General features: G+C 45.1%; 1 protein-coding gene across 1 annotated transcript in view; it reads right to left on the bottom strand.

Annotated features, from left to right (window-relative positions):
- The window catches only part of LOC309566431 (NXPE family member 4-like), a gene marked incomplete at its 5' end in the record, with an annotated part of 79,888 nt that overhangs the window by 15,665 nt on the left and 36,594 nt on the right, over positions 1–27,629 (bottom strand). The window contains one exon of the mRNA XM_082271573.1: positions 21,715–21,776. Coding sequence (XP_082127699.1) covers positions 21,715–21,776 — 62 coding nt within the window. The remainder of the gene's footprint in view (positions 1–21,714; positions 21,777–27,629) is intronic.

Raw genomic sequence — 27,629 nt, 5'->3', positions numbered from 1 at the left:
GTTTACTTTTCTTATTTGCCTCCTTGTATTGCTCGAAAGCCGATACTGTGCCCTCTGATTTATATTTCTTGAAGGCCATTATTTTTCCCCTAATAAGTTTTTTAACATTACGGTTTAGCCAGCCAGGTTTGGCTTTGTCTCTTCTAAATGTATTTCCCATAGGAATGCACTGCAAGATGCATTTGTTTAATATGTTCCTAAAGCATTCCCATTTTTCCTCTGTGGTCAGTGATCCCAGGGTTTGGTCCCAGTTTACCCTTTCCATCAATGAGCACAATTTTGGAAAGTTTGCCCTTCTGAAGTTTAGGGATCTTATGTTCCCCACTTGCCTTGTTATATTGTTATTTACACTAAATGTGATCATCCTGTGATTGCTAGAGCCCAGGTTGTCCTGGACTCCTACCTCCGAGATTAGGTCTGGGTCATTAGTGATCAATAGATCCAGGACTGCATTTTCTCTAGTAGGAGAATCCACCAACTGTGACATGTAGTTATCCTGTAAGGTTTCCGTGAATAGACGGGCCTTCTGTGAGTGTGCAGTCCCCTCTTCCCAGTCAATGTCGGAATAATTGAAGTCTCCCAATATGATGACTGATCCCAGTTTTGCCACTTTACCCAATATTGATAAAAATTCCAGCTCTACTTTCTCCCTTTGGTTGGGTGGCCTATAGCAAACCCCCACAATTACTTTTCCCTTTTCTACTTCCCTATGGAGTTCTACCCACACGGATTCTAACTCCATACTCATCCCTTCCGTAATATCACTCCTCTCTATCACCCTTACATTATTCTTGACATAGAGACATACCACTCCCCCTCTTTTTCATACCCTGTCCTTTCCGGTACACCGAATACCCTTGGATATTGGCCAGCCAGTCATGTGAGGGGTCGAACCAAGTCTCCGTTATTCCCACAGGTACATTACGCATTCACAGAAAAAATAATTGTCGGACCTAAAAGGCCCCAAAAATGTGCCATTCAATGGACATGAAATGCCTTTTATGCCGCTGTATGAGCGAAGCCAAGGACCAGGAATTGCTGTGGGTGGATGGCGGTCTGGCGGATATTTGTGGCCTGGCATGAGGAATTTCAATGAAACATGGTCTACTGGTCACATGTGTTGAATTCCTCAGAGATCCATGCCTCATTAATTTTTATAAATGTGAGGTAGTCTACACTGTCATGAGCTAGGCATGTGAGCTTATCGGTCACAATCCCCCCTGCTGCGCTGAACGTCCTTTCGGACAGGACACTGGACGGGGGGCAAGCCAACATTTCCATTGCAAATTGTGAAAGCTCTGGCCAAAGGTCAAGTCTGCCCACCCAGTAGTCCAGGGGTTCATCACTCCTCAGAGCGTCCACATCGGCCGTTAACCCGATGTAGTCGGACACCTGTCGGTCTAGGCTTTCCCTGATGCTGGATCGGAGTACAGCTGTCGATGGGTCGGCTGAAAGAAGGATCTCATATCTGAAGTCACCAAGACATCTTCAAACCGCCCTCTTCTTGCAGGCTCTGTTGGATTGCTACCCGCAACTGTCTCTCTGTGAGTGGAAATTCCTCTGCCAGCGCACGCAAAATCAGAATGCAGCATTTCCCGCAGCAAGGCCTGGAAGTGCTGCATTCTAACCGCCCGCTGTGATTGTGGTAACATTTCCGACATTTTTTGTTTGTACCGGGGATCTAAGTACATTGCCACCCAGTACTGATCCTTGGCCTTTATGCTTTTTATACGGGGGTCCCCCTTAAAACACTGGAGCATGAAGGCCCCCATTCACACTAAACTGGAAGCAGTGTAGTGGCCTGTTTCCAGCTCATCATCCAGGATAATGTCGTCCTCGTTCTCCTCCCCCCATCCACGGATAACACCAGGGATCCCAGAAAGGTTTCAAGCATGCTCTTCTTGCTCCTCCTAATCCCCCCCAGCGCCATCCTCCTCTGACTCCTCTTCAGACTCCTGCTGTTGACTTGTCTCAGATGGAGTAGCACCCACTGGGAATTCATCCAAAATTGCGACTTCCTCATCTTCCTGCTCCTGCTCCTTGATGGCTTGATCAATGACATGATGCAATGCACACTCCAGAAAGAAGGCGTAAGGTACGATGTCACTGATGGCGCCATGGCCGTGACTGACCAGTTTGGTGATCTCATCGAATGGCCACAGAAGTCTGCATGCGTCCCGCATGAGCAGCCACTGGCGAGGTGGAAAAAAACCCAAACTCCCCAGAACCTGTCCTGCCGCAGAGTTCGTACAGGTAGTCATTAGCTGCACGTTTCTGCTGGAGCAGCCTATCAACCATATGCAATGTTGAGTTCCATCGCGTCGAGCAGTCACAAATGAGATACCTGACGGGCAGGTTGTGTCACCCCTGAATGTCAGCAAGGTGAGCCATGGCTGTGTAAGATCTTCTGAAATGGCCCGAGATTTTCCTGGCCTGCCGCAAGACGTCCTGGACCCCAGGGTGTTTGGCAACAAATCGCTGCACCAACAAGTTCAGGACGTGTGCCATGCATGGCATGTGTGTTATTTTGCCCTGTTTCAGCACGCTCAGCAGATTGGCACCGTTGTCGCACACCACTTTACCAACTGTCAAATTCAGCGGTGTCAGCCACTGATCTGCCTGTGAACGCAAAGTTGAAAGGAGTGCAGGACGAGTGTGGCTCTTGGCTTCCTGGCACAACAGATGCAGAACAGCATGGCAACGTCTCACCTGGCATGTGGATTAGGTTCTGGGGATCTTGGGTGGCACAGTGGAAGAGATGGTAGCAGCAAAAATGGAGGAGTCAGCCGAGGAGGAGAGGGAGGATGGAGGAGGAGGAGGAGAAGAAGAAGCAGGCCTGCATGCAATCCGTGGCGGTACAACCAAATCTACATGGGTGCCATGGGTTACATGCTTGACGGCCGTTAGAAGGTTCACCCAGTGGGCAGTAAAAGTGATATACCTTCCCTGCCCGTGTTTTCTAGACCATGTGTCTGTGGTCAGATGTATCTTGGCACCAACACTGTGTGCCAGAGATATATTCACTTGCCGCTGAACATACAGCTTTGGAATGCCCTTCTGCAAGAAATATTTCTTGCCTGGGACCTTCCATTGTGGTGTTCCAATGGCCACAAATTTAGGAAAGGCCTCTGAGTCCACCAGTTGATATGGCAGTAGTTGGTGGGCTATCAGTTCCGACAAGCCAGCAGTCAAACATTGGGCAAGAGGGTTATCTGGCGTCATCATTTTTTTCCGCTCCAACATTTGGGCCACAGAAGCCTGCCTTTTTCCAGAACAACGTGACAATGGCATCATGGAAGGTGGAGTGGAGGACAAATGTGAGGCGAGAGGAGAAGAGGCTGGACGGTGAGAGCCTGGAGTGTGGCTTTATGGGTTCTGATAGTGTTGCTCCCACTGGGCTCTGTGTTGGGAGTTCAGGTGCCTTCTTAAGGTGGTCGTCCCTAGGTAAGTGTTGGGCTTACCGCGACTTATGCTGTGACTGCAAAGGCTGCAGATGGCAACACTGTTGTCAGCAACGGACACATTAAAAAAAGCAAACACTGCGGAGCCATGTGTCGGCATCCTGGGAGTGCCCGATGTCACTGTACATGGTTGATGGCTCGCTCTTGATACATTTGCAGTCTGCTTTGTACCTCTTGTGCAATGCAAGTTCTGCCTGCCTCTCCTCCCTATCTGCCGGTCCGTCTATCCCTCTGAACTCCCCTCCTCTTCCTCTCTTGTGGGCACCCACGTGACATCCATAGACACGTCATCATCCACGTCACCTTCCCCACCACTAACAATCGAGATCTCGGAGTAGGCAGCAACAGCGGGGACCAACCTCCTTGGGCTGATCTGGGTACTATAGTCAGACTGCTGAGTGGCGGCTTTTGCTACCTCCTCTTCCTGATCCGATGCCAACAATGGCTGTGCATCACAAATGTGTTGTGATGGATCAGAAAATAATTCCAGAGACTCAAGCGGAGGGTATGTGGTGGTGGTGGTGTTTGTAGTGGTGTCTTTGGGGGTGCACATAGCAGAGAGTGAAGAGGTTGCAGATAGAGAGGATGAGGAGAGTGGCCTGGCGCAGCATGAAGTGAGACGCTGGTGAAGTGAGCTCCGCCGGATCGATATCCTTACCTGAATATCCTGGGGTCCCACGGCCGTTGAACACCCCGATTACACTCACCTACCTTCCGGGCACCCGCGGCGACATGTCCCCGCCGAAAAAAACAGCGGAAACGGTGGCAAAACTTGATAGATTCCGCCGCCAGGAGAAGGACACTACATCCCAAAATGGCGCTGCCCAGGAACACAAGGCAGGAGCGGCGGCGGGACAGGACACTGCCAGGGTGCTTGAAGCGATTTCGGTCTGCCAGACGACCCTCACCGCTAAGATCGAGGAGGTCAAGGTGGACATATCCCTAATCAGGCAAGACATGCAGAAACTTAGGGAGCGTGTCACTGAAACTGAGCACAGGATCAGCGGGCTGGAGGACTCCCTCCCCCCCCTGCAGAACACCACAGACAGGCTGCAGCAGCAAGTACATCAAATCCTACAGAAGCAAGACGATATGGAGAACAGGCTGCGGCGCTGCAACTTAAGGTTTATCGGCTTGCCTGAGGGATCAGAGGGCGCTGATCCTACCTCCTACCTTGAAAACCTGTTGATCCAAACCTATGGTAGAGACTCCCTCTCACCCACTTTTGTGGTGGAACGTGCCCACCGTTTGTCGGGCCGCCCGCCGCCACAGGGAGCACCGCCTCGCACATTCATAGCAAAGTTCCTAAACTACAAGGACAGGGACGCTATCCTGCGACTGGCACGGGTGAAGGGGAACATACCGATGGGAAATGGCAGGGTCGCGGTCTTCCCGGATTTTTCTGCGGAGGTTCAGAGGCGGCGTAAAAGTTTCCAGGAGGCCAAACGCAGACTGCGTATTAAGAACTTGAAATATGCCATGATGTTCCTGGCTCGCCTCAAGGTGGAAGGAGAAGACAGGGTGCACTTTTTTGAGGACCCAGAGTCTGTCATCACCTGGCTGGAGCACCTTGAAGCCCGCGGATGAGGGGGTCGCTGACTTCTCTACCCGACTATCCCCTGTGTTGATACCTGGCTGCTATGAACTGCCCTGTCTACTGCCTGGAATCTTCCTGTGCGGAGTATCCTAAATCGCATCCTTGGAACTGTCTACTCTCTTCATGTCAACTTTCTCCTGTGGACTAGGTTTGCTATCTGGCCTCCCTCGGTGAGCCACCGGTCTGCTGTCAAGATTCATTATCGCCGCCCGGCGATTACCCAGTTTTTGCCAGCGGACCCATGATCAGACGCATGTTCCGGCGGAGCGTTGCAACACCAAGTTTGCCCTTTTTTCTTTTTGTTTTTTTTTTTTCTCCCCTTCATCTCCTTTTTTTCCTTCCTATGTTCCATTTGCCTTTTCTCCTCATTTTTATTTCTTCCGTCTGCGCCTCCTGCGGAGCGGACATCTCTCACGGACTGTGCTGCCCAGCAAATTTTTTTTCGCCCCTTGCACCTGTAGTATCAGGTGTATGTTCCCTGTTTCATTTTTTTCTACCCTTCAGTATGCCCCTGTTTGTAACTGGTTGTGCCGTCCCTCTGTGCACAGCGCCTTTCGGGGGGCTGTGTTTGACGGGCGGATGGACCCTGCAATCCTCCTTTTTTTGGTCCTTATGCTGTGTTAAGACTGTCTCAGGGACTCTATTTTTGTTGGGTTTTTTGGGGATCCAAGCCCGCACGAGTTGGGGATGGTGCAGGGCAGGGTGGGGGGCTGAAGTTTTGCAGTTAGTACAACAATTTTTTATATACAAGTACAGACATGTTATTGATGTTTTCACTAAGGTACCACTCGTGTATTTTATCATAACCATGATGTGCCCTCTGTGGCTCCCTGTCTACAGCTGTCCTTTACTGGGTAGCGAGGCTGTGACTGGGATCCCGGGAGCTCAAATATTTGTTTGTCTGGTTCAATGGGTACGGCCACCTTGAAAATTTCAACGTGGAACGTACGGGGTATGAGGGATAAGATTAAGAGGACGGCCATATTTAACACTCTCAAGCAGCTGCGGGCGGACATATTGGTATTAGTCGAGACGCATCTTGATGGCGGTATGCAGCTGTCACTCAAACGCCCATGGGTGGGGTGGGTCTACCACTCGGCTTACACCTCCCATTCCCGAGGAGTGGCTGTATTGGTGGCGAAGCCCATTCATTTTCAGCTTCTGGAGTCTCATGTCGACCCTCATGGTAGATATGTTTTTCTACGGGTCTCTATATTTGGTGAACCTATGCTCATACTGGCTTATTATATACCTCCTCCGTTCTGTGGCTCTGTCTTGCTGGAGGGCTTTACCTTTATGGCTCAGCACCCGGCCTTGCCGGCTGTGTGGGTCGGTGACTTCAACAATGTCCTAGATCCTACCCTGGATAGACTAGGTACCGCACTCCAGCCACGGGACCTGGTCGGCGGCACTAGATTTGCAGGATGATGGATAGTTTTGGTCTTCAGGACACGTGGCGTGCACTGTACCCCTCCCAGCGATCGTTCTCCTGTTTCTCGGCCCCCCACAGGTTGCGGACAGGTTCCGCACTTTTTTCAGTGACCTTTATACCTCTCGTGCCCCAGCTGACCACTCGGACATGCACTCTTTTCTACAGACGGTCGATTTTCCGCAGTTGTCACCCGAACAAGTGGCGTTGTTGGAGGCGCCACTCACCGAGCATGAGATTGCGGAGGCTGTGTCCAGGTTCCCTAGATCGAAGTCCCCGGGGCTAGATGGACTCCCAGTGGAATTTTATGCCCAATACTCGGAGCTCCTTTTACCCAAGCTTCTGGCACTTTTTAACCAACTCTTTGAAGACCGAGAGCTCCCCCCGACAATGAGAGAGGCGCTGATAGTTCTTATCCCTAAGCCAGCTAAAGATCCCCACCTTCCGGAATCTTATCGCCCCATCTCCCTCCTCCAGGTAGATGTGAAAAACCTTGCTAAAATTCTGTCTATCCGCCTCAATCAAGTTATACTGACCCTCATTCACCCTGATCAGGCAGGTTTTATGCCGGGTAGGAACACTTCTTTTAATCTGCGTCGCCTCTTCATGAACCTTCAAGCCGATCATGACAATTCAGGGAGGAGGGTTGTGGTGACACTGGACATGGCCAAAGCTTTCGATTCGGTTGAGTGGCCCTTCTTGTGGGCATGCCTCGAGAGATACGGCTTTGGACCTAAATTCACGAGGTGGGTTCAGCTACTATACAGTGCGCCGGTCGCGAAGGTCCTGGCTAACGGATGGACCTCGTTGGAGTTTTCCCTTCCCAGGAGCACCCGCCAGGGGTGTCCCTTGCCCCCCCTGCTCTATGTCCTGGCGGAGGAACCTCTAGCAATTGCCGTTAGGGACCACCCTGATATCCGTGGCTTCCGTAGAGGCTCCTAGAGGATACCCTGCTTTATCTGGAGGACCCGGATAACTCCCTGCAGTCAGCCCTTTCCCTTATTGAACGCTTCGGGAGATTCTCCGGCCTCCAGATCAATTGGGATAAAACACAAGTACTCCCTATAGACGTTGCCCCTTCAGCAGTGACTCCTGCGAACCCGGTCCTTAAATGTGTCCCCCGGTTTAAATATCTGGGGGTACAGGTGACAAAGAACCCGCGGGACTATGTCACGGACAACATCCAGCCTCTGTTCCCTCTGATAAAATCCAAAATTCAGGTATGGTCCAAACTGCCCCTGGGGGTCATGGGTCGAGTAAATTTGATCAAAATGGTTCTCCTCCCCAAAGTATTATATGCTGTGTGGCACTCCCCAGTATATCTAGCCCTGAAACATTTCAAACAACTGGAGTCGCTCCTCAAGGCCTTTGTCTGGGGATCGAGCAGGCATAAGATCTCCTGGAGGAAGCTTAAAAACCCAACAGATCTGGGGGGTCTGGCGCTTACGGATTTCAACCTTTACTATCTGGCATCGCAGCTCTCCCAGATGTTTCATATTGACAAGACTGATAGAGAAAGGTTCCTGATCTTGTTGTGCCCGGCGTGGACTCATCACTCCCAGGACCCACTGACTGCCATACTACGAGGTACACGGGGAGCGGTGGAGCAAATGGACCCTGCGTCCTTGCTCTTCCATTACAGCCGGGTTTGGGAGGTGGTGATGCACAGGCTCCAGGGCCCTTCCCTTCATGACTCCACCCCACTGTGGCACAATAGGTCTCTTCAGAAGTTCTGCTCTCTGCCTGACTCCTCTTTGTGGAGCGGGCGGGGTGTGTTCCTGTTGAGACATATAATGGCAGGGGGTATCCTGAGGTCTTTCTCCGACCTGCGAGAACAATTCTCCCTCCCTGCCCACATGTACTATAGGTATTTACAACTGACCCATGCGTTCTGCGCCCAGTTCTCCGGGGCTCCGCCGAGCCTGGACTCTGTGTTGCTACTAGACCTGATCAAATGCCAGGAACCTTCTCACTTAATTTCCCTGTTTTACACCGAGCTGCACAAGCCCTCATCTACTGTGATAGCATATGGCCTGAAGGACCGCTGGACTAGGGAGGTAGGGCCTATAGAGGATGAGGAATGGGGAGAGGCGCTTGAGACCTGTCGGCAGGTGTCACCGAAATTGTCGGATAGACTTACCCAAACGTTTATTATCCATCAGGCCTACCTCACACCTATCAAACTGTCCAGGTTCCACTCTGACCCGAACCCTGACTGTCCACTTTGCAAGGCGGATGCGGGCACCTTTTTCCACCTACTTTGGAGCTGTCCTCGTATTGGAGGGTACTGGCAACAGGTGGTGGCCTTTCTTCACGATAAGATGGGTTCTCCTATACAACTGGACCCCAAGCAGTGTCTCCTTGGTGTTTATCCGGACGGGGAGATGAACAAATTCATGACTATCTTTCTGCAGGAGACGCTGTTTGTGGCCAGGAAATTAATAGCCAGGACATGGATGCGTAGTGACCCTCCAACTTTTAGTGCATGGCTACGGGAGGTTAACACCATTGTCCCCTTCCACAAACTACTTTATAAGCATAGGGGGAATCCTGCCAAGTTCGATAAGATCTGGGACAGATGGGTGAGTTGCCCGGACACGAATGTATACGATTGTCCAGGATATGGCTGTTGCCACACTGGGCCCTGAGTTCGCCTGTCCTCCTACCATTGCATCAATATTTGCTACCGGGCATGAATGGACTGTACCTAACATACCAGATGCATATGTTCCTCACATGTCATGATGATTGTTTGAAGTGAAATGCCTGTATTGTTGTACACGATTTATGATGTTTGCTGTTAACCGTACTGCTTTTTTTCATTTGCTACCGGGCATGAATGGACTGTACCTAACATACCAGATGCATATGTTCCTCACATGTCATGATGATTGTTTGAAGTGAAATGCCTGTATTGTTGTACACGATTTATGATGTTTGCTGTTAACCGTACTGCTTTTTTTCATTGCTATCCTGTACTGCACTTGTTTTTCAATAAACTCGCTGTTTGGAAAAAAAAAAAAATAGAGGATGAGGAGGGTGCAGAAGAGAAATGGCAGAGTGAGCCACTCAACCAAGTCTGGTGCGTCCTTTGACGTAATCGAACGCGCCTTCTGAAACTTCACACTTTGGCTCCGACCTACTGCTCCTGCCCTACCCCTACCACCCCTGCGCAAGTGTCTGCCTCTTCCTCTGCCTGTCATGTTTTTAAATTACCCTGTGACAAAAGTCTCTAGGGAATTGCAGTATATCTGGAAAAAGGTATATAAGACCCCGCTTCAATCTGTGGTTTTATCACACCAGTACAAATAATTGGCCAGTAACTGTTGTCACTGTGTGTAGCACAGTTAACACAGCAAAAGAGGCCACATTTTTGCAGGACTAAAATACACTCTTAGAAAAGTATAATGTTAAATAACACCCCACTTCAATATGTGGTATTGGGGGGCCACTGGTTTATCACACCAGTTGTTCAAAAAATTGGCCAGGGAGTTTGGCACTGTGTATCAGAATTAACACAGCAAAAGAGGTAATATTGTTGCAGGACTCAAATACAATTATGAAAGTATACTCAGATAACATCCCACTTCAATATGTGGTATGAGGGGGCCACTGGTCTATCACACCAGTTGTTCAAAAAATTGGCCAGGGAGTTTGTCACTGTGTATCAGAATTAACACAGCAAAAGAGGTAATATTGTTGCAGGACACAAATACAATTATGAAAGTATACTCAGATAACACCCCACTTCAATATAAGGTATTGGGGGGCCACTGGTCTATCACACCAGTTGTTCAAAAAATTGGCCAGGGAGTTTGGCACTGTGTGTATCAGACTGAACGCCGCAAAAGAGGCAATATTGTTGCAGGACACAAATACACTTATGAAAGTATACTCAGATAACACCCCACTTCAATATGTGGTATTGGGGGGCCACTGGTCTATCACACCAGTTGTTCAAAAAATTGGCCAGTGAGTTTGGCACTGTGTGTATCAGACTGAACGCAGCAAAAGAGGCAATATTGTTGCAGGACACAAATTCACTTAGGAAAGTATACTCAGATAACACCCTGCTTCAATCTGTGGTATTGGGGGGTCACAGGTTTATTACACCAGTTCTACAAATAATTGGCCAGTAACTGTTGTCACTGTGTGTAGCAGAATTAACACAGCAACATAGGCCACATTTTTGCAGGACTAAAATACACTCTTAGAAAAGTATACTGTTAAATAACACCCCACTTCAATATGTGGTATTGGGGGGCCACTTTTCTATCACACGAGTTGTTCAAAAATTGGCCAGGGAGTTTGGCACTGTGTGTATCAGATTGAATGCAGCAAAAGAGGCAATATTGTTGCAGGACACAAATACACTTGTAAAAGTATACTCAGATAACACCCCGCTTCAATCCGTGGTATTGGGGTGGCACAGGTTTATTACACCAGTTCTACAAATAATTGGCCAGTAACTGTTGTCACTGTGTGTAGCACAGTTAACACAGCAACAGAGGCCAAATTTTTGCAGAACTAAAATACACTCTTAGAAAAATATACTGTTAAATAACACCCCACTTCAATATGTGGTATTGGGGGGCCACTGGTCTATCACACCAGTTGTTCAAAAAATTGGCCAGGGAGTTTGGCATTTTGTTTATCAGACGGAACGCAGCAAAAGAGGCAATATTGTTGCAGGACACAAATACACTTGTAAAAGTATACTCAGATAACACCCCACTTCAATATGTGGTATTGGGGGGCCACTGGTCTATCACACCAGTTGTTCAAAAAATTGGCCAGGGAGTTTGGCACTGTGTGTATCGATAAATATCGAAAAAAATGAGAATTGGGAAGGTTAAATCTATTTTTTAGTATCTCAAATTGGAGGATTCCCCATTCCCCCACAATATCACCGACCGTCTTTATATTATATCGAGTCCAGATACACGGATCAAGATGAGAGGAAAAATGTGGAAGACGGGGGTTCCTCCATATTGGCACTTTCCTTTCCCAACTATACTTTCCACTGCTGCCCATGCTCTCAGTGTTGCCTTCATGGAATCAGTAAGATTGTATAATGCCCTAGGTCCTCGCATCACGAGCAATGCCAGCGCCTCATAAGACCCAACAATGGCTGCCTCTAAATCTATAGACATATAATCTTCTGGACTATTCAGCCATCTATGAAGAAAAACTAGCTGGCCAGCAAGAAAATTGCGGAAAAAATCCAGAACCGCCAGCCCTCCTCTCTTATAGGTTGTTTAAGCGTTTGTAGCTTAAACCTAGGATTTCGCCCCTGCCACAGAAAATGATTAATTAGACGATCAATTTTTTTAAAAATATATTTAGGAATCCATATAGGAGAATTTCTAAACATATACAAGAATAACGGTAAGAATTTCATTTTAATTAGGTTATTTCTACCTATAAGTGACAAAGGTAACTTTTGCCAGGATTGTATTTGGATCTTAAGCTGTTGCAATAATGGAATAACATTTAGTTTAAAAAAATCAGAAACCGAGTTAGATATATACGCCTAAATATTTGACCTTATCTATCTGTTTAAGTGGGCATGTATCGGGCACTCTGCAGCTCGGGGATGGTGTTCTTAGGGGGAGAATTTTAGATTTATTCCAATTTACTTTTAATCCTGACCATTTTGAAAAAGAATTCAAAATATCCAAAACTACTGTTAGAGAGGACTCCAAATCGCGTAGTAAAAGAACCACATCGTCCGCGTATAATGCAATTTTCTCTGACAGATTTCCTACTTGAATCCCCTGTATCTCCGTTGAGTTCCTCATAGCCATTGCCAGCGGTTCTATCATTAAAGAAAAGAGACCCGGGGATAGCGGGCAGCCCTGCCGTGTTTCCCTCTCTACAGGGAACCGTTCTGAAAGCATCCCATTTAATTTTATTGCTGCTGTGGGACACTAATATAAAATATCAATCCATTTCCTAAATTTAGGCCCGAACCCGAATTCCTCTAATACTGCTCCCATTTTCGATATCTAAAAAAACAATACACCACCACTGGAGATATCTGGTCGTAGCTGGGTATGTGTAAATATTCTTCTGAGATTTATATCCGTTGTTTTTTTTGGCATAAAGCCTGTCTGATCAGAAGAGACCAACTGTTGAATAACCTTTATCGGTCTATTAGCTAGGGACTTCGCAAGAATTTTAGCATCAGCATTGAGTAATGAGATGGGTCTATAAGAGGTGCAGAGTGCGGGATCCTTATCCTTCTTGGCTACTAGCACAATATGTGCTTCGTACATAGAATGGGGTAAACCCCCCCCCCCCCCCCCCCCTGAAAGCAATCCATAAGCAACCCCTGCAGCTTCATTATTAAAGATACCGCATAGTGCCTATAGAACTCTACCGGCAGACCATCAGGGCCTGGAGCCTTGTCACTTGGTTGTAAACCCAGGGCCGTAGCTAACTCACCCTCCCCCAACTCTACCTTACAGAGATCCTCTATCTTCCTCTAGCAACTTGGGGAAATGTAGTGTGTGTAGAACACGGCTCAACTCTTCAGGTTCCTATTGTGGTGTAGCCGCATAAAATGAGCTATAGAAAGTTCTAAAAGTTTGTAATATATCCTCTCTTCCTATCAATAGTTCTCCCGTTGTTGATTTTATACACGAGACTACTGTTTGACGGCTACCCGTTGCTGTTAGTAGTGCTAAAAGACTACCATTCTTATCACCTTTTTCAAAGAAATTAGATGACCTCTTTTGCTCAGATACTAAAGTTAAATGCTGGTAATGTAACTGTATTTCCCTCCTAGCTAATCTCAATGAAGCTGCCACATCTAGAGATAGGCTTGCGGCATACACCTCCGCGCATTCTCTTTCTTTGTTTTCTAATAATGCCAATTCTCCCCTATGTTCCTTCCTAAGTGCCTTGATGGCAGATATATTCATCTCTCTAGTAGTGGCTTTAAAAGCATCCCATTCCAAATGTGGAGTGGCCGTCCCTTTGTTTACCTGCCAAAAGAACTCCATTTGTGATTTTAACATTTCTATAACTCCTGGCTCCTTAATCCAACTTGAGGCCAATCGCCAGAGTCACCTCGATCCACCCGACCCAAACTGCAAAATAGTCTGGATGGGGACATGATCCGAGATCCCCCCAAGCAGATATACAACATCAGTAACAAAGGGTAGAAGGGAGGCTACAGCAAAGGCCAAGTCAATCCTAGAGGAGGACAAATGTACCGGGGACAAAAAAGAATAACATCTTTCCCTAGGATGCCTAGATCTCCACAATTCCGTAAGGCCAGTCGTTTCTGCCCAGTACCTCAGCTCATCATTAACCCCCTGCCCCGGGTTTGATGTATCCAGGGAATAATCCAATATATTGTTAAAATCCCAAGACCCGAGCCGGTAGGTACATTGCCACTTTCTCCAATATTTCATAAAGCACTTCGGCAGAAAACGGAGGAGGAATGTAGACCCCCACAGCCACTAGGCGGTGTGAGTTTACATTGAGTACTAACAGTACATATCATCCTCCAGGATCAATTATGGTGTCCTCTATCGTACCTGGAAATTATTTATGAAAGAGTATCGACACCCCCCTTGAATATGAGGAATACATAGAATGAATACCCATTGGGGCCCATGCACGTTTCATAGCTAATATTCTGTTACCCAATAGATGTGTTTCCAATAGTATCATGATATGAGGGCATTGTGAGCGAAGATAATTAAAAACCAAAGCTCTTTTAAATTTTGAATTTAATCCCCGAACATTCTAGGATATAATTTTAATAATTAATGCCATATCAGACACTATTGTATCCGAGAATTAAATGACATCATTCTAAATATAAGCTTCAGCACAACAATCATAAATGGCTTGCTAGGAAAGGGAAAGAAAAAAAAAAAAAAACGCAGAACAAAAAAAACAAAAAAACCCACACAGCAACTTCCTCCCCCCATACCCCCATCCTTGTCCTGCCAGCACACTTGGCCAAAGGCCACATACCAACATTTGCTGTAGGACTTTACCCAAGACCCCCTCAAAAAAAAAAAAAAAAAACTCCCCTAAAAAAAAAAATTCAGATAGAGCAAGGAAAGGGAAGAGCCAGAGGAACCGCAAAAAATTCCCTGGATCTTCCCCCATGTACGAGGGGCCCCAGCTCCAAATGCAAAATTAGGAAGATAAAGGCAGAAAAATTCTTCCAAAATTCACCAGCTGTGTTAATGAGAGAAAAGAAGAGAGGGGGAGAGAGGGAAAGAAAGAGAAAAAAAAAAGAAAAGACACAAGTCCCATCCCTCTCTTTCCCCTCTCCCTCCGCCTCTCCATCAAAGTGTCAGTGTATCCACCCAGTCCGTCACCAGTGTTGGCGTCTCAAAAAATTTCACAACTCCCTTGTCCTCTACCCTCAGCTTGCTTGGATACAGCATTCCATATTTAATTCCTCTTTCTCTCAATTTCTTCTTTACTTCCCCAAATAGCCTCCTGCGTTTCTGTATCTCTTGCGAAAAATCCGGGAAAAAAAAGGATAGTAGCATTATGGTATCTGAGCAGGGAATATTTCATAGCTTTTATCAAAATTGTGTCTCTCTATCTCTACAGTTTAGGAGCCGTACTAAAAAGGATCTTGGTGGCCCATCCTGTTTTCTTTGGCCCATGGGAATCCTATACGCTCGTTCCACACTGAATGTAGCTGTAAACTTAGACGGATCAAAAATTTCCTTAAAAAGCAATTCAGCAAAACTGGCTGGTTGCTGACCTTCTATACCCTCCGGTAAACCCCCCACTCTCACATTATTCCTGCGTATCCTGTTTTCTGCATCATCTGCTCTGTCCATTGATGTTTTCACAGTCTTTTGCAGATCTGTGAGGACTCTACTTGTGCTCCCTGCATTATCTTCAATGCTGGAAATGCGATCTTTTGCCTCAGTCAGACGGCTTCTAAATTTGTCTATATATTTCCTTATTTGGCCACATTCTAAAGTTAGAATGTCTATTTTCCCCAGCAGAGTACTTTTGCTAGCTTCAATAGTTTCTAAAATAACCGATATTCCTGCCTGCTCCCCTTTTAATTCCATTCCTGTTTGCCTAGACAGGACAGCTATTCCTTCCAGCTCCTTCGGGGATTCTGGGTCTTGATCCAAATCTAATAGCAAACCTTCTCCTGAATTTAGATCCGGACTTTCCACTAGCTTATCCTCTTGGGCAAAGGTTTCTTCAGTCCCAATAAGCTGTCTCTCTTTATGTAATGTAGACATCTTTGCTACTTAGACTGACCCGCTGGCCGCTGCTCGTGTAGCAGCAGGTGGCAATCTTGGTGGCGGCTGCTTCTTACTTGACTTGCCCTTGGCCGGCATGTATAAGCATATATAGCAATATACTGATAATATTAATTCTATGCGATATACCAACAGATATACTGATGTTTAATAAAGTCCCGCCTAATAATCGAAGTAATGAACAAAATCCAAGCAAAGTCTATACAAGTGGTGGCAAATAATGAGAGGGGGGCATAGCGAATGCAGGAATGCAGAGCAGAGCAAAGGAAAATAGCACCACTACTACTGATCATGGGATATTCAGAAGGTATTAAGCTTAATATTTATAAATCCGAGCATAAATTCTACATGTAACATTCACAATATTGTAGACTGTTTTTAAACATGGATTCATACATAAATTCATCATAGAGCGTTGATGGTAGCTCCAGAAAAAAAAAAAAAAACCCCTCCAGACTTCAATACCTTTGTGGGCTACGGCCCAGAAGGCAACTGGACATTTAGCTTTAAAGTTAAAAAGTCAGTTAAAGCAAGTGAGAGTAGATGGGTTTTAAGCAGGTGGCAGATGAATAGGAGGACAGATATGCAATATGGGCAGATATGCAAAAAAACAGATAAGCTCACAAGCAGGATAAGCAGAGGGACACAGAGAATAAGGCTTTTTTATTTTACCATTGATGACCATCGATTTCCCTTGATGATTTCTAATAATTCGACAGTCCAGGACCCTTGACTAAGGACTAAGCCCTCTAAATGGGTATTTTGCGGCTCCTATGCGACCATGCGACTTCCATGCAACTTCCATACAGCCGAGCCGCTAGCACTCTAAACAACCTCTGCTCAGCTTTTGGGCGTTACTGATGTTGCTGGTGCTGGTGAAATTAACCGGATAGACATGCAGACTGGCAGATGGATGGGTGACCGAAGACCTGTGTAAGAGCGCAAAGCTTATCAACAAAAGCCGTTTAGAAGCTGTCAGGACTCAGGAGCTGACCTAAATCATATTCCAAAGCTGAATGGCAGAGGACAGAGGGTCAGTGTAGAAACAGCAAGCCGCAGACCTCAAGCAGCTGAGGTAGATAGAAGCCGAGTAGAGCGAAAGTGGGCCGGATGGGATCCACAGCACTCTGCCCGGCCCAGGGACGCCTTGTCATATTCTGTCTTCTGTTGTCAGAGTCACGATATCTCAGCTACTCAGCTCATCCATCGAGATGCAGGATTGCAGATTACAGGTATAGCAGATATATGGATATATATGGCAGATATATCAAATATGGAGGTATAACAGTCCCTAGGTAATTCTAGGGTGATCCCCAACCAGACAGCCAAACAGTTTGGGAGGTAGGGATGATCAAACTTTTCAAAAGTTCAGTTCGGCCAGAACATCCGAACTTCCCGAAAGTTCGGCCCGGATTTCAGAACCCCATGGAAATCAATGGGACCCGAACTTCAGTAATCAAAAAACACCATTTTGAAGCCCTAAAACCCAATAAATGCCCCTAAAAAGTGCCTAGGGTTCTGGGTCATGCCCCAGGGACTATTAATCACACAAAAAAAGTTCTTAAAAATTGTCATTTTTGATAGAGAGCCAATTATTGCAAAAATTAAAAAAAAAAAAAAAAAAATGTCTTTTGATTTAGTGTCTGGGGGGTCTAAAAAGTGTACCTGTGAAGTTTCAGCTCTGTAGCATGTCCAGAACCAGAAAAAAAAAAGATTGTTTGTATTAGGTCACTTATAGAACAGGGATATGGCTCCGCTATTTTCACACCTTGCCGGTTTTGTAGCAAGCGTTTTTTGGGGGGACTTTGGAGGCAGGCAAAACATCTGAACTTCTGTGTAGGGGTATATATACATACACCCATGTCTGTATATATACACATACATATACATAGGTGTGAAAATAGCAGAACACTATGCTTGCACTAATGAAATAATGAACGCCAATATGTCTCCGCTCCTATCACACCTATATATGTGTTATGTGTAAAAATACATATAAGTGTGTGTGTGTGTATATAACCCTATACAGAAGTTCAGATGTTTTGCCTGCCTCCAAAGACCCCAAAAAAATACCCCAAAAAAACGCCAGCTACAAAAACGCCCAGGTGTGTTTTTGCAGCTGGCGTTTTTTTTGGGCATTTTTTGGGGTCTTTGGAGGCAGGCAAAACATCTGAACTTCTGTATAGGGTTATATATACACACACACTTATATGTATTTATACACATACACACATATAGGTGTGATAGGAGCGGAGACATATTGGTGTTCATTATTTCATTAGCGCAAGCATAGTGTTCTGCTACTTTCACACCTATATATGTGTATGTGTATATATACATACATGGGTGTATGTATATATACCCCTATACAGAAGTTCAGATGTTTTGCCTGCGTCCAAAGACCCCAAAAAAAGCCCAAAAAAAACCCTGCAATAACACACCTGGGCGTTTTTTTTTGGCGCAGGCGTTTTTTTGGGCATTTTTTATGGTGTCTTTGGAGGCAGGCAAAACATCTGAACTTCTCTATCGGGGTATATATATATACACACACACTGGTATGTATATATATATACACATACACATATATAGGTGTGAAAGTAGCAAAACACTATACTTGCGCTAATGAAATAATTAACACCAATAGGTCTCCGCTCCTATCACACCTATATATGTGTATGTGTAAAATACATATAAGTGTGTGTGTATATATACCCCTATACAGAAGTTCAGATGTTTTGCCTGCCTCCAAAGACCCACAAAAAAAATGCCCAAAAAAATGCCTGCGCCAAAAAAAAATGCCCAGGTGTGTTGTTGCAGGCGTTTTTTTGGGGGATTTTTTGTGGGTCTTTGGAGGTAGGGAAAACATCTGAACTTCTGTATAGGGGTATATATACACACACACTTATATGTATTTTACACATACACATATATATTATTTCATTAGCGCAAGTATAGTGTTCTGCTCCTTTCACACCTATATATGTGTATGTGTATATATACAGACATGGGTGTGTGTATATATACCCCTACACAAAAGTTCAGATGTCATGCCTGACTCCAAACATCTCCTCAAAAAAGCCCTATAAACGCCTGCAGCAAAAAGCAGGCTGACAGGCAAGAAGCCATATCCCTGTTCTGAAAGTGACCTAAGAGAAACAATCTTTTCTCTATAGCGGTCACCCTAATATGGAAGGGTTTGGTCACCCTGCCATAGCAGTCAGAGTCAGTTAACCCTACACTACACTACGGTCCCCTTACACTTAAAACTTTCCCTGCAGAAACTAGATTATTAAAACTAACTATAGTGAAAAATAGCACCCTAACTACACTAGATATCCCTTTCCTCACACTAAAAATTGCTAAATGACACTTTGTTGCAGAAGTCACAGAACTGCTTACACTCTCTTCCATGTCCCTGTATTACATTGCTAGGAATTTGGCGGGGGCTATCTTATATACTGGGGGGCGTATTCACTAATGATTGGCCTATGGACCCCCTAGTCACTCCAATCACATTCCTAGCATTCTCCTGCCCCCTCAATTGGTTTTTACTGATGGTTCTGGTCCAATCACGGGCTTTTAAAGCCCATTTCCTGTCCCATTTCATTTTGGTCGGTTCTGGTTGCCGAATTCTGAACTTTTTCAGCAAAAAGTTCGGAATTCACCTGAACCTCGAACAGCCAATGTTCGGGTCGAACCGATGGTCGACCTGAACCGTTCTATCATCCCTATTGGGAGGAGACCCATCAGCTGCTTAGGAGAGCCTTGCAGCATCTCTGTACACCGGCATGTAGATCACACACAGACTGCAGCAATTACAGGTGCTCCGTGGATAGCATGGATGATAATCAGCTGGAGCTGGAGCTCACTACCTCACGTCCACACCCTTTCACACCCTACTCCACTCTGCCGCCACACACGCTTGACACAATCTGAACCAAATACGTTTATCTTGGTGTCTTCAGCAAACTGTTAGCGGCTTTCTTGCGCAACATCTTTAGAAGAAGCTTTCTTCTGGGAGGAAAGCCATGCAGACCAATTTGATGCAGTGTGCGGCGTATGGTCTGAGCACTGACAGGCTGACCCCTCACCCCTTCAACCTCTGCAGCAATACTGGCAGCACCCATATGTCTATTTCCCAAAGACAACCTCTGGATATGACGCTGAGCATGTGCACTCAACTTCTTTGGTCGACCATGGTGAGACCTTTCACTACTTTACATTGTAGCAAAGTGTCATTTCTTCAGTGTTGTCACATGAAAAGATATAATCAAATATTTACAAAAATGCGAGAGGTCACTTTTGTGAGATACTGCATAATATTTTCTAAATTTTATATGTATATAAAATATTGAAATATTGGATAGGGGGGGGGGAAGCCTTTTGGTGGGCGTGATTTTTATTTTTTTTTTGGGGGGGGGGGTGTGGCAGCATTTCTTTCTTGGACCCAGGCAGCACAATGTCTTGGGCCAGCCCTGGGCGGCAGGGGGTACAGGACCTGACACTCCTGGGTACAGGGCGCGTGTGCGCATCGTCAGCTACCCAGGCATGCTGTGAATAAACACACCAGATGTTGATCACTGGGTGCCGGCCAATGGACTACAGTCAGCAATCATCATGAATTTACACGAGGCAGAGCCTCGTCCTGTCAGCAGGGAATTAATATATTTTCCTTCCCAGCAAAGCAGGGAATAAAATCTATTACTTCCCCTAGTGAAAGCACCACACAAGGTACATGTAAACACTGGTTAGGAACACATTTATCCCCTTGGATTGCCCTAGATCAAGGGTTTTCAAACTTTCTAAACAGAGGGCCAGTTTACTGTCCTTCAGGCTTCAGGGGGGCCGGACTGTGGCCAGTGGGGACAGAAAATTTAATGGCGTCAGTGGGAGTAAACAATGCCCCATCTTTGGTATTAGGGGAGGAATGGTGCCCCAGTGTTGGTGTCAGTTGGAGGAATAATGCCCCATCATTGCTGTTAGTGGAAGGAATAGTGCCTTCTCATTGGAGTCAATGGAATGAATAATGGCCCATTGTTGGTGTCAGTGGAAGAAATTATGCCCCATTGTTGTATCAGTGGAGAGTATAGTGCCTTTTATCAGAGGGAGGAATATTTCTCTAAGGGCTGGATAAAAATAATCAAAGGGCCACATCTGCCCCCAAGGAAACAGTTTGGAGACCACTGCCCTAAATGTTAACCCCTTCCCAGCCAGTGTCATTAGTACAGCGACAGTGCATATTTTTACCACTGATTACTGTATTAGTGTCACTGGTTCCCAAAAAGTGTTAAAAGTGTCAGTTAGTGCCTGAATGTCCACCGCAATATTGTATTCCTGCTATAAGTTGCTGATCACCGCCATTACTAGTAAAAATAAATAAATAAAAATTCCAGTATATATCCCATTTTTTACAATTTTTTATTGGATGTATAGCAGAAAATAAAAATATTGTTTTTTTTTTTTTTTCAAAATTGTCAGTCTTTTTGTGTTTATAGAGCAAAAAATAATAAATGCAGTGGTGGTCAAATACCACCAAAACAAAGCTCTATTTGTGGGAAATAAAGGACATAAATAAAATAAATACATACATTTTATTTGGGTACAGTGTTGCACAACCGGGCAATTGTTAATTAAAGTAACGCAGTGCCGTTTAACAAAAAAAACTAAAAAATCGCCTGGTCATAAAGGGCGGTAAATCTTCTGGAGGGCAGTTGGTTAATATGAATCTTTCGCAGGTAAATTTGCAGAATGAAAATACTTAAAGAATAAATGTTCAGTTTCTTATATAAGCTCAAACATGGCTGATTCTCGTGAGCCTCTTGAGGAAAGATGTAGACCCAATATTGTGTTGGGTAAAAAAATATATATTTTCACCTTATGTTGCAAGATTAACCCTGGGTGGAGTCCTTTGAAACCTAATGCAATATATTTTCAAGGATTGGCAAATTTTGAAGGATTACTCACCTGTACATGAATACACACTAATGGATTCAACATTTTTGGGGATTTCAATAGCAACATTTCCCCTGGAAATAAAAAAATAAAAAGATTAATATTGTACTTTATTGAAATTCATGACAATTTAGAGGAATGCTTTCTCCTTTGTATAAGGTATGCAGTACACTACTGTATCAAGTGAATGTACCAAGCAAAAGCAAGTTTGTTACTAGGGGAAAGCTAAAGTCCACACCAAAGACACAAGACAACTCTTCGAGGTGTGCTACCTGGGTAATGCTAGGTATTCTCCGGTAGTAAGGGGGTGGCTTTTTGGGCTTTCTTTCCTAGTGGTCCATCTCCCATAGCAACCGGGAGCAGACCAGTGTCATAGAAGCCCTAACTGATGGCATGGAAGAGGAAGAGTTAACATACGGCACGCATGAGACCCTGAAGGTTCACTAACCGGTCTCTAGAGGGCAGAGGAGAGCACACAGAGTGTCAGAGTTGGAGTGCAGGAGAGACGCTGAGTGAGCGAGCGTGGTGTGGAGCAGACTGCTGTCTGTGTGTCGCGAAACTAGGACCATGACTATGACCCCCCTCCCCCCCCCCGGTGGGTGACAGAGAAAGGCGGTGGACACAGCGGTGGAAGCAGCGGCAGCGAGCGCAGGCTGAGGACCGGACTCCACTGACTGTAGGATAGGAGGCAGGCGCGAACAGTGCCATCTTAAGAGCCTTATAGGTCCCCAGGCAATGCAGTGCACTGGGGCCCGCCTACACAATCGCCCAGGAGAATAAAAATGAATACTATCGATAAGGCGATATTTATTGGTACCTCCAACAAAATCAGTGTTTAAACATTAACACAACGAGAGAGAGAGAAGCACACAGAGGATGTACATGGCAGATATAGGATGGCACACAGAGGATGTACATGGCAGGCATAGGATGGCAGAGACAGCGGATGTACATGACAGTTATAGGATGGCACACAGAGGATGCACATGACAGGTATAGGATGGCATACAGAGGATGTACATAACAGATATAGGATGGCACAGTGAGGTGACTTGCAGGACAGGTACAGGAGGACACATGGCACAGAATGTACATGACAGATATAGGATAGCACACAGAGGACAATTTCATGGGTCAGATGGTGAACGCACCGACAAGAAACAATGCGGGACTTGACCTACTGATTACCAACAATACAGATCTGCTCACGGATATAGAAATACGGGGCAACTTAGGAAACAGTGATCATAGGTCAATAAGTTTTAGTATTAATTATAGTAATAGGAAACATAAGGGTAATATAAGGACACTGAATTCCCAAAAACTGCGCTCTCTGCTAGAAAATATCAAATGGGATAGAACCCTGGGAACAAAGAACATGGAGGAAAAATTGGAGTGCTTCAAGAGCATACTAAACAAAGGGATTGACCAGTGCATTCCAAAGGGAAATAAATTTAAAAGAGCAAAACTAAACCCTGGGTGGCTAAACTCCAACTTAAAAATGCATATTAATGCTAAAGAAAAGGCCTTCAAAAAATACAAGGCTAAGGGGTCATTGGCAGCATTCAAGCATTACAAAGAGTGTAATAAGAAATGTAAAGACGAAATCAGGGAGGCTAAAATAGAACACGAGAGACATATAGCGGAAGAGAGTAAAAATAACCCCAAGGAATCCTTTAAGTATATAAATAGTAAGAAAGCGAGGCCAGAACACATTGGCCCCATACAAGAAGACAAGGGAAATTTTGCCACAGAGGACAGGGAAAAGGCGGTAGTGTTAAATAATTTCTTCTCTTCAGTCTTCACAAAAGAATTGGGGGGCTACACTAACCCAGCTTGTAGGGCCAAACTAAACAACACACCTCAGGAAGTACCGCCATGGCTAACAGAAGATAGACTTAGAACTAAACTAGAGAAACTTAACATAAATAAATCACCGGGACCGGATGGCTTGCACCCGAGGGTTCTTAAAGAGCTCAGCCAGGTGATTACCAGACCATTATTCATGATTTTTAAGGATAGTTTACAGACGGGTATGGTGCCAGCTGATTGGAAAAAAGCCAACGTGGTACCAATATTTAAAAAAGGGCCGAGTTATATCCCGGGTAACTATAGGCCAGTCAGCCTAACATCAGTAGTCTGCAAGATTTTGGAGGGGATGTTAAGGGACCACATACAAGACTTTAGTAATGAAAATGGTATTATTAGTAGTAATCAGCATGGATTCATGAAAAATCATTCTTGCCAAACCAATCTATTCACCTAGATGAAGGTAAGCCTGTGGATGTGGTGTATCTGGATTTTGCAAATGCCTTTGACACAGTTCCCCACAAATGCTTACTGTTCAAACTAAGGAAGGTAGGTATGGACCATAAGGTGAGTACCTGGATAGAGAACTGGCTCCAGGGGAGAGTGCAAAGGGTGGTGATTAATGGGGAGTACTCAGATTGGGCGGGTGTGGAAAGTGGGGTCCCCCAGGGTTCTGTCCTGGGACCAATCCTGTTTAATTTATTCATAAATGATCTAGAAGAGGGGATATCTAGTACAATCTCAGTATTTGCAGATGATACTAAACTAAGCATGCCAATATCTTCTATGCAGGATGTGGAAACCTTACAAGCAGACCTGAACAAAATAATGGGGTGGGCAGCTGCATGGCAGATGAGGTTTAATGTTGCAAAAAGCAAAGTAATGCACTTGGGTGCCAGAAACCAGAAAGCAAGCTACTCACTAGAGGGGGAACCTCTGGGTGAATCTAAGATGGAAAAGGACCTGGGGGTACTGGTAGACAAACGGCTTGGCAGTGGCATGCAATGCCAAGCCGCTGCAAGCAAAGCCAACAATACTGGGATGTATAAAAAAGGGGATTCACTCCAGAAATAAAGAGATTATTCTCCCTCTCTACAAGACTCTGGTCCAGCCACATCTGGAGTATGCTGTCCAGTTCTGGGCACCGGTCCTCAGGAAGGATGTGCTGGAACTGGAAAGAGTCCAGAGAAGGGAAACAAAAATAATTAGGGGAATGGAGGACATTAGGGATGATTGAACAGTTCGGGTCGACCATCGGTTCGACCCGAACATTGACTGTTCGACGTTCGGCTGAATTTCAAACTTTTTGCTGAAAAGTTCGGAATTCGGCAACCAGAACCGACCAAAATGCAATGGGACAGGAACTGGGCTTTAAAAGCCTGTGAATGGACCAGAACCATCATTAAAAGCCAATTGAGGGGGCAGGAGAATGCTAGGAATGTGATTGGAGTGACTAGGGGGTCCAGAGGCCAATCATTAGTGAATACACCCCCCATTATATAAGATAGCCCCGCCAAATCTCTACCATTTTAATACAGGGCTGTGGAAGAAAGTGTAAGCAGTTCTGTTACTTCTGCTTCAAAGTGTCATTTAGCAATTATTAGTGTGAGGAAAGGGATATCTAGTGTAGTTAGGGTACTATTTTCCACTATAGCTAGATTTAATAATCTAGTTTCTGTAGGGAAAGTGTTAAGTGTAATGGGACCGTAGTGTAGTGTAGGGTTAACTGACTCTGACTGCTATGGCAGGGTGACAAAACCCTTCCATGTCAGGGTGACTGCTATAGAGAAAAGATCGTTTCTCTTAGAACACTTATAGAACCAGATAGTGGCTTCACCCCTGTCACCCGGATTTTTGTTGCAGGTGTTTATAGGGCTTTTTTGAGGACATGTTTGGAGTCAGGCATGACATCTGAAATTCTGTGTAGGGGTATATACACACACACATGTATGTATATATACACATACACATATATAGGTGTGAAAGTAGCAGAAACCTATGCTTGCGCTAATGAAATAATTAACACCCATATGGCTTCTCTGCTATAACACCTATATGTGTGTATGTGTAAAAAATACATATAAGTGTGTGTGTGTATATATACCCCTATACAGAATTTCAGATGTTTTGCCTGCCTCCAAAGACCCCCAAAAAATGCCCAAAAAAACGCCTGCTGCAAAAACACACCTGGGTGTTTTTGTAGCTGGCGTTTTTTTGGGCATTTTTTGGGCGTCTTTGGAGGCAGTCATAACATCTGTACTTCTGTGTAGGGGTATATATACACACACACACACATGTATGTATATATATATATATATACACACATACACATATATAGGTGTGAAAGTAGCAGAAACCTATGCTTGCGCTAATGAAATAATTAATACCTATATGGCTTCTCTGCTATAACACCTATATGTGTGTATGTGTAAAAAATACATATAAGTGTGTGTGTATATATACCCCTATACAGAAGTTCAGATGTTATGCCTGCCTCCAAAGACCCCCAAAAAAACGCCTGCTACAAAACCGGCAAAGTGTGAAAATAGCGGAGCCACTATCCTGTTCTATTGCAATTCTAATACAAACAACCTTTTTTTTTCTGGTTCTGGACATGCTACAGAGCTGAAACTTCACAGGTACACTTTTTAGACCCCCCCCCCCCCCAGACACTAAATCCAAAGAAATCTAATTTTTTTTTTCAATAATTTTTTCAATAATTGGCTCTCTATCAAAAATGACAATTTTTAAGAACTTTTTTTGTGTGAATAATAGTCCCTGGGGCATGACCCAGAAACCTAGGCATTTTTTATTGGCATTTATTTGGTTTTAGGGCTTCAAAATGGTGTTTTTTGATTACCGAAGTTCGGGTCCCATTGATTTCAATGGGGTTCTGAAATCCGGGCCGAACTTTTGGGAAGTTCGGGTGTTCTGGTCGAACCGAACTCTTGAAAAGTTCGATCATCCCTAAAGGACATCAGCTATGAGGAAAGACTACAAGCACTGAACTTATTCTCTCTGGAGAAGAGACGATTAAGGGGGGATATGATATCAATGTGCAAATACTGTACTGGCGACCCTAGCATAAGGAACAAGCTATTCAGAGAAAGGGAATACAATAAGACACGTGGCCACTCACTAAAACTAGAGGAAAGGCGGTTTAACCTTAAAGTACCTAGGGGGTTCTTTACTGTCAGAGCAGTAAGGATGTGGAATTCTCTTCCGCAAACAGTCGTATCAGCAGGGAGCATCAATTGTTTCAAAAAACTATTAGATGGGCACCTTAAAGACCAAAACATACAGGGGTATACAATGTACGATTAACAGCAAACACACACACACATCATAGGTTGAACTGGATGGACTAATGTATTTTTTCAACCTCACTAACTATGTAACTATGATGTACATTACAGGTATGGGATGACACCGAGGATGTACATGGCAGGTATGGGATGGCATAGACACAGTATGTACATGGTAGGTATAGGATGGCACAGACAGATGATGTACATGGCAAGTATAGGGTGGCACACAGAGGATGTACATGGCAGGTAAAGGATGGCACAGACAGGATGTACATGGCAGGTAAAGGATGGCACAGACAGGATGTACATGACAGGTATAGGATGGCACACAGAGGATGTACATGGCAGGTAAAGGATGGCACAGACAGAGGATGTACATGGCAGGTATAGGATGGCACAGACAGAGGATGTACGTGGCAACTATAGGATGGCACACAGAGGATGTACATGGCAACTATAGGATGGCACACAGCACAGAGGATGTACATGGCAAGTATAGGATGGCACACAGAGGATGTACATGGCAGGTATAGGATGGCACACAGAGGATGTACATGACAGGTATACGATGGCACAGAGACAGAGGATCTACATGGCACACAGAGGATAGCACACAGAGGATGTACATGGCACACAGAGGATGGCACACAGAGGATGGCACACAGAGGGTGGAACACAGAGGGTGGCACACAGAGGATGTACATGGCACACAGAGGATGTACATATCAAGTATAGGATGGCACACATAAGATGTACATGGCACACAGAGGATGCACATTGCAAGTATAGGATGGCACACAGAGGATGGCA

Source organism: Pelophylax lessonae (assembly GCF_965119305.1).
Source record: "Pelophylax lessonae genome assembly, chromosome: 11".
Lineage (NCBI taxonomy): Eukaryota > Metazoa > Chordata > Amphibia > Anura > Ranidae > Pelophylax > Pelophylax lessonae.
Note: the sequence above shows the minus strand (reverse complement) of the source record. Positions and strands in the feature narration are given on the sequence as shown.